At 47.5% G+C, this 5636-nt stretch overlaps 1 protein-coding gene across 1 annotated transcript; it reads right to left on the bottom strand.

Moving 5' to 3' along the window:
• Positions 1-209: 209 nt before the first annotated feature.
• Positions 210-5401, bottom strand: LOC116321518 (SLIT and NTRK-like protein 1). The gene has a single exon (XM_031741384.2). The coding sequence runs from the start codon at positions 5159-5161 to the stop codon at positions 3059-3061; it is 2103 nt and encodes a 700-aa protein (XP_031597244.1). The 5' UTR covers positions 5162-5401; the 3' UTR covers positions 210-3058.
• Between the last annotated feature and the right edge of the window lie 235 nt (positions 5402-5636).

The raw sequence follows: 5636 nt of genomic DNA, 5'->3' as shown, positions 1-5636 counted from the left end.
TTCACCCTGATAAGAACAATGATTATTATAACAATTTTTTTACAGTAATTAAGAAGAAACCCAGAAGCTGGTGCACCTCAACATGCTAAGTATGTGGAAATCCTGCAGCATGTAAATTATGCAAAACTACAACAGATGATAAATCAACCTTGTCAATAAGCCAGCTCCAATAAATAAAAACCTAAAACCAAATACTTTGTTTTTTGTACTCAACCTCAACCACACTTTATTTAACAAAATAGAAGCAGGTCAAATATCGCAAAGCATATAAATGTAACTTTGAAACACAGCGTTTGAAAGTTATGACAAATCATCAGTGGACTGTGGCACAGTAAATACTCCACAGAATAGACACATAGTTACCCCCAATATATCCCCTCCCTGTGATTGGACAGGAAAGCCGAGGAAAGGGGAGCTGGTGGAGGTGGTGGTGTGTTTGGCAGGGGGGACAAGGACGAAAATGGCGGATGATGGTGATGAGGGTGGTGACTGGTTTGTCACAGATCTGCTGAGATGTTAGTCCCCAAGGTCAAGCTGCGTATGGTTATGTGGTTTGGGGTAAAGAGGGGAGGGAAAGTAAGGGCGGCTACACATACATGCAAATGGTCACGCAGCTGCTCTCTCTCTCGCGCTCTCTCTGATTTGTCTTCACACATGCGGGCTGCATGACCGTGCACACGCGGTCCTGCACGCACGCACAAAGGGGGCCGACAGACAAAAGAAAAAAAAAAGCAGGAAAAATGATTCAGCACCATGAACAGCGCTAGCTTGAATTGTAGGCCTACTTGTGGGAGAAGAAGAGGCAAGGTGAGGGGCAGTATGGGGGGTGTAAGCCCGTCTAAACATCGTCTCTGTACACTCTCATCGTGGCCATGGTAAGTTTTCACCGAATTAGCCTGAACTCGTGTCGAAATTAAACATATTGGAGTGGGTTTTGTAAAAGAAAATCAATTGGCAAAGTGAAAACCAGTGCTGGGGTTTTACATAACAAACATTGAGTCAAAAGACAAAAATGCTAATTGCATATTCCTCGCTTCTGTTTGAGCTACTGCAGAGTTAAAGAATTGACTTTCTTTTTTTCAAACAGGCCCCAGCCATTTTAATGCTTGTTTGTTGTTGTTTTTGTGTTGTTGTTGTTTTTTTGTTTTTTGTTTTTTTTGGGGGGGGGGCATTCTTCTTCTTTGTTTTAAATTCAGGTAAAGCAATATAGGTTATAAGCAGCATATCCCATGACAGTAGCTGAGCTCTGGAAAGAGAAAAATAGCAATAAAACAGGTATTCAGTCATGGCATTGTTGTCATGAGCTCACAAAAACCATGCGGCCCCTTCAGGAAGAGTATCTCAAGTTCAAAAGTGAATAATTTGAAAGCAAAAGAAAGACATCTTGCTTTATCTAGTTACCTCTGCCTTATGTTTGTATGTAGGTGCCTTTGTTTGATTTCTTTCTTGCTGTAAAATGCTCCAGTTTGCCTCACTTCTCTCCCAGCCACAAAAAAGAAAAACAAAAAAAACAGCCTCTTTCAAGCACGTTTTGTCCTAAATACAGTGACTTTTCCTATTTGGACAAGATTAGATGGCTTTACAAAAGCTCACAATATGATGAAAGTGAATCATAGCCATAAGCTTTTATGTGGAGGAATACATTTTTTTTTCCTGACATTAAAAAACAGCATTCTATCTATGTCAGTCTACCTTCGCTGTTTACATTGAATTGCATTAGCTCAATTGAAAACACTTCTTTGCTTTTGAAAAAATATGACAGTATAAACCCCCCACCCCCACACCCCCAACTTCTTAACTTGTTGCGATGTTTTTTTGTTTATTTGTTTGTTTGTTTGTTCGTTTTTTTGTTTTCTTCCTCTCACCCAAAGCAGGCTATATTCATTGACACATAAATAAAAAGAAGAAGAAGAAAAAAATAAGGTTAAAAAAACACACTGTTATTTTTAGCTACATTAACTTTGCAGCATAAGCATCTGAGTGACGTTAATTGGTCATGCTCATCTGCATGTCGGAATATCTGAACAATTGGCACACCATAAAATAACACAGTTTTACATTCATAAAGGAGATGATGAGTGCGCAGACGTGGGTTTCTTTTTCTTTTTTTCTCTCTTTTTGTTCGAAATCTGCGCCACCTAAGTATAAATAACCCCAAATATTCATCGACAATCAAAAAAAAAAAAAAAATGATAACAAACAGAAAAAAAGAACATGCACTGACAGCTTCACTTCCATCACCACCCACCTCTTCCTCCTCTTCATCCCTCCTTTTTTGTTTTTGTTTCTCCAAACAAGTTCAAAACAACAAATACAAATCCTAACTGCAGGTTCACAAAAAAATAGAGAAATGGCACTTTGTAATAGTCATATATAACTCTTAATATCTATATATAGTCGTCATATTGATATAACATGAGAAGGGGTCGAGTTGGCTCCTTTTTGCGCTTGTTTGTGGTGGTTATGGTTTCCCCTCTCCGTCGCGCGCTCGTCTCTCTGGCTGTCTGTATGTGTTGGTGTGTACGTGTGTGTGTGTGTGTGTGTGTGTGTGTGTGTGTGTGTGTGTGTGTGTGTGAAACCATGCGAAATATCTTCATGCAGATTATGATACATCGGGTCCGAGTATTTACATTTACATTCATGCGCTCGTGCACCATTCCCTCGGGGACGGGTCCTCGGTCCTTGAATCCACACACACGCGCTCGCTCCCTTTTTCTTTGAATTATTATTATTACTAATATTACTGTTGTTATTCTCTCTCTCCCCCTCTTTTCTGTCTTGCAGAGATCTGTGGTCCGATTGCGGCAAAAACAAAATAAAAAAAATCCGACTACTGGGAGGGAGAGAGAAAAAGGGAGGGATGGGTTGTAGCCTTTGGGGTGGGGGGGGGGCTTGGCATATACATATATTACAGAGTGGGGTGAGAAGGGGCAAGGGGGCTGTGCAACAGCAGCAGCAGACTTGGTTCAAATGGATAAAATATAAAGTTCGTGTGTGTGTATCTGTCTCTGTGTGTGTGTTTGTAATCCAGGGAAGGGAGGGGGGGTCTCTTTCCTTTTTACGCATCGTTTGTCGTGGAGAGATGCGTGCTGCAGTCGAAGCCCCGGTGCGCGCCCCCGTCCGCGTGATAAGACCCGCTGTGCCAGTACGACGAGTCGCACACAGTCTGCAGGGAATTGATCTCCGACGCGGAGGAGTTTCCGTCCCTCCGCTTCGACCTCTTTCGGTTCCGCAAAATAAACACGAGCATCCCCACCACGGTGAACGCGGACGTGACGAACACCAGCAGCAGGCCGGGCACGAGCACCGAGATGGAGACCCTGTTGGGCTCCAGGTAGGAGTTCGAGCGCGTCCCCGAGTCCTGCGCGAAAGTGCTGTTTTTGGACAGCGACGTCGGGGAGACGTAGAGCTTGGGGCACAGCAGGTCGTTCCGCACGTTGCGGAAGTCTCGCTTCCAGAACTCCTCGGGGGACTCGCACTTGAGGTCGCTCACGATCACGTCGGCCCCCAGCTTCTCCGTCCACTGCTTGAAGGGCACGATTTTGCACGAGCAATCCCACGGGTTCCCGTGCAAATCGATCTGGATGATCGAGTTGAGCTGGTCCAGCACGCCGGCCACGGGGAGATAGGGGAAGTAGTTGTTGTGCAGGCTGATCTTAGATAAAGAAATCCCAAGGAAAGCATCCGTGGGTAACGATTTGAGCAAGTTGTTGTTGAGGAAGAGAACCCTCAGGTTCGGCATGGGGCTAAACGCGCCCGCCACTACGAGCTGGATGTCGTTGTATTCCAAACTGAGATATTCCAAATTCACGAGGCCCACGAACATCTCCGCCACCAGTGCGTCCAGGTAGTTCTTATCCAAGTACAGCCACCTGAGCTCGCTCTGGTTTTGAAACGTGCCGTTGTCGATCACCTTGATGTTGTTCGCGCCCAGGTCGAGCAGGTTGAGACTCGCGTAGCCGAGCAGCTGGTTTTTCTTCACCGCGTGGATGTTGTTTTCTCTCATGTTGAGCTCGTGAGCGGCCAGGGGTTTGGGTTTGAGGTTGGACAGGCTCTCGATCTTCTTGCCCTCGCAGTTGACCCCCAGCCCCTGCCTGGAGCCCACCAGCTTGCACTTGCACGGCTCGGGGCACGTCACGTTGCGCAGCTGCTGCTGCTCCCTGTCCACACCTGCCGCCACTGGAGTGGGTTTCGTTTTCAGCTGCCAGTTCTCACGAGATTTGGAGTGGTTCTTGTTGGGCCCGTGGCCTCCTGGCGTCGGGGGCCTGCTGGCATTTCCGCTGGGCTTGTAAGGCGTCGGGTGCGTGTGGGCCATGGAGGTCTCCTCTTGGGTGGGAGGGGCCACCAGGCTGCTGTCCACGCCGGCGCTCCGTGAGGGGCACAGATCCGCCTCTGATGTCTCGTTCAGGTCGCTGCCCTGCAGTCTGGTGGGAGCCTCGCATATCACCCTCCCGATGAGCGCGTTCCGCGGTATGTTCTCCAGCCACTCCTTGAGCGAAACCAGGTCGCAGTTACAGTCCCACGGGTTGTCTTCCAACAAAACCTCCGCAATGCCCGGGATCTGTTCCAGGATCCCCTCATAAGGCAACGTTTTGATTCGGTTTCCGCGCAGGTCGAGATGCGTAATGGGCACATGTTGAAACACGTTCACGGGCAACGCGCTGATGAGGTTGTCGTTAAGTATCAACACTTCAAGTTTATTTAGGTCCCTGAAAACGGCGGGGTCAATATCCCTCAGTAGATTAAAATCAGCTTGGAGATATTCCAAGTCGTCCAAGCCCAGAAACGTGCTCTTCCTGAACGATCTGATCTTATTGTTATTGATGTGCAGCCGTTTGACCAGCTGCAGTCCCAGGAAGGCGCCGGGCACGATGTCGTGCAAGCCGTTGTTTTCCAAATGCAGACTAACGGCGTTGTAAAAGTTGGCGAACTCGTTGGGAAAGAGCCTAGAGAGAGAATTCCCGTGCAGCAGCAAGTGATAAAACTGCGAGCTGGGGCCGGTGAGCTGCTGCAGAGTGGTGAAGCTCCTCTTTTCGCAGTCTATGTGCAGGTCTCCCTCCACCTCGTTGCAGGAGCATATCTGCTCCTTGCAAACGTCCCTTGTAACGTTTCCACTGGCGAGACAAAGAGCGGCTTTCAGCAGGACGATCCAAAGCAGCATTTTTTCAACGTGGACGACTCATTCCCGGATTCAAGACGCGGCGCGAGCTGGGGGTCTGGTCTGCATCAGCGGGAAGGAGGGAAGCAAAAAAAAAAGGGGGGAAAAGAAAAGAGGGAGAGAGAGAGACACAGACATTTATGGAAGGGGGGAGAGAGATAAGGCAGTCTTTTTTTATCACACATCCACGCTGCGTCTAACCTGCTCTCGTGTCCACTCTTCCAGTTTTTTCCCCTCTCTGTTCCCCCCACGAATCCAAAAACACAAACATAAACGTCTCTTTCAAGTCGACCGAGTCCTCACAGCCTCGCAGGGTTCGGGGATATAATCGGAAGAAAAGCGGAAAGAAAAGAGCGTCAGCGGAGTCCGGCTCATCTTTTCGCTTTTTTTTCTTTGCTTTTTCAGTTCGTTTAACACTGACCTTGGCAGTGATGGAGAGAGGGGGGAAGGTGGTGGTGGGGTAAAAACGAACAAATCC

Source organism: Oreochromis aureus, linkage group 23 (genome assembly GCF_013358895.1).
Source record: "Oreochromis aureus strain Israel breed Guangdong linkage group 23, ZZ_aureus, whole genome shotgun sequence".
NCBI classification, from domain to species: Eukaryota; Metazoa; Chordata; class Actinopteri; order Cichliformes; family Cichlidae; genus Oreochromis; species Oreochromis aureus.
This window is presented reverse-complemented; position numbering and strand designations above follow the sequence as displayed.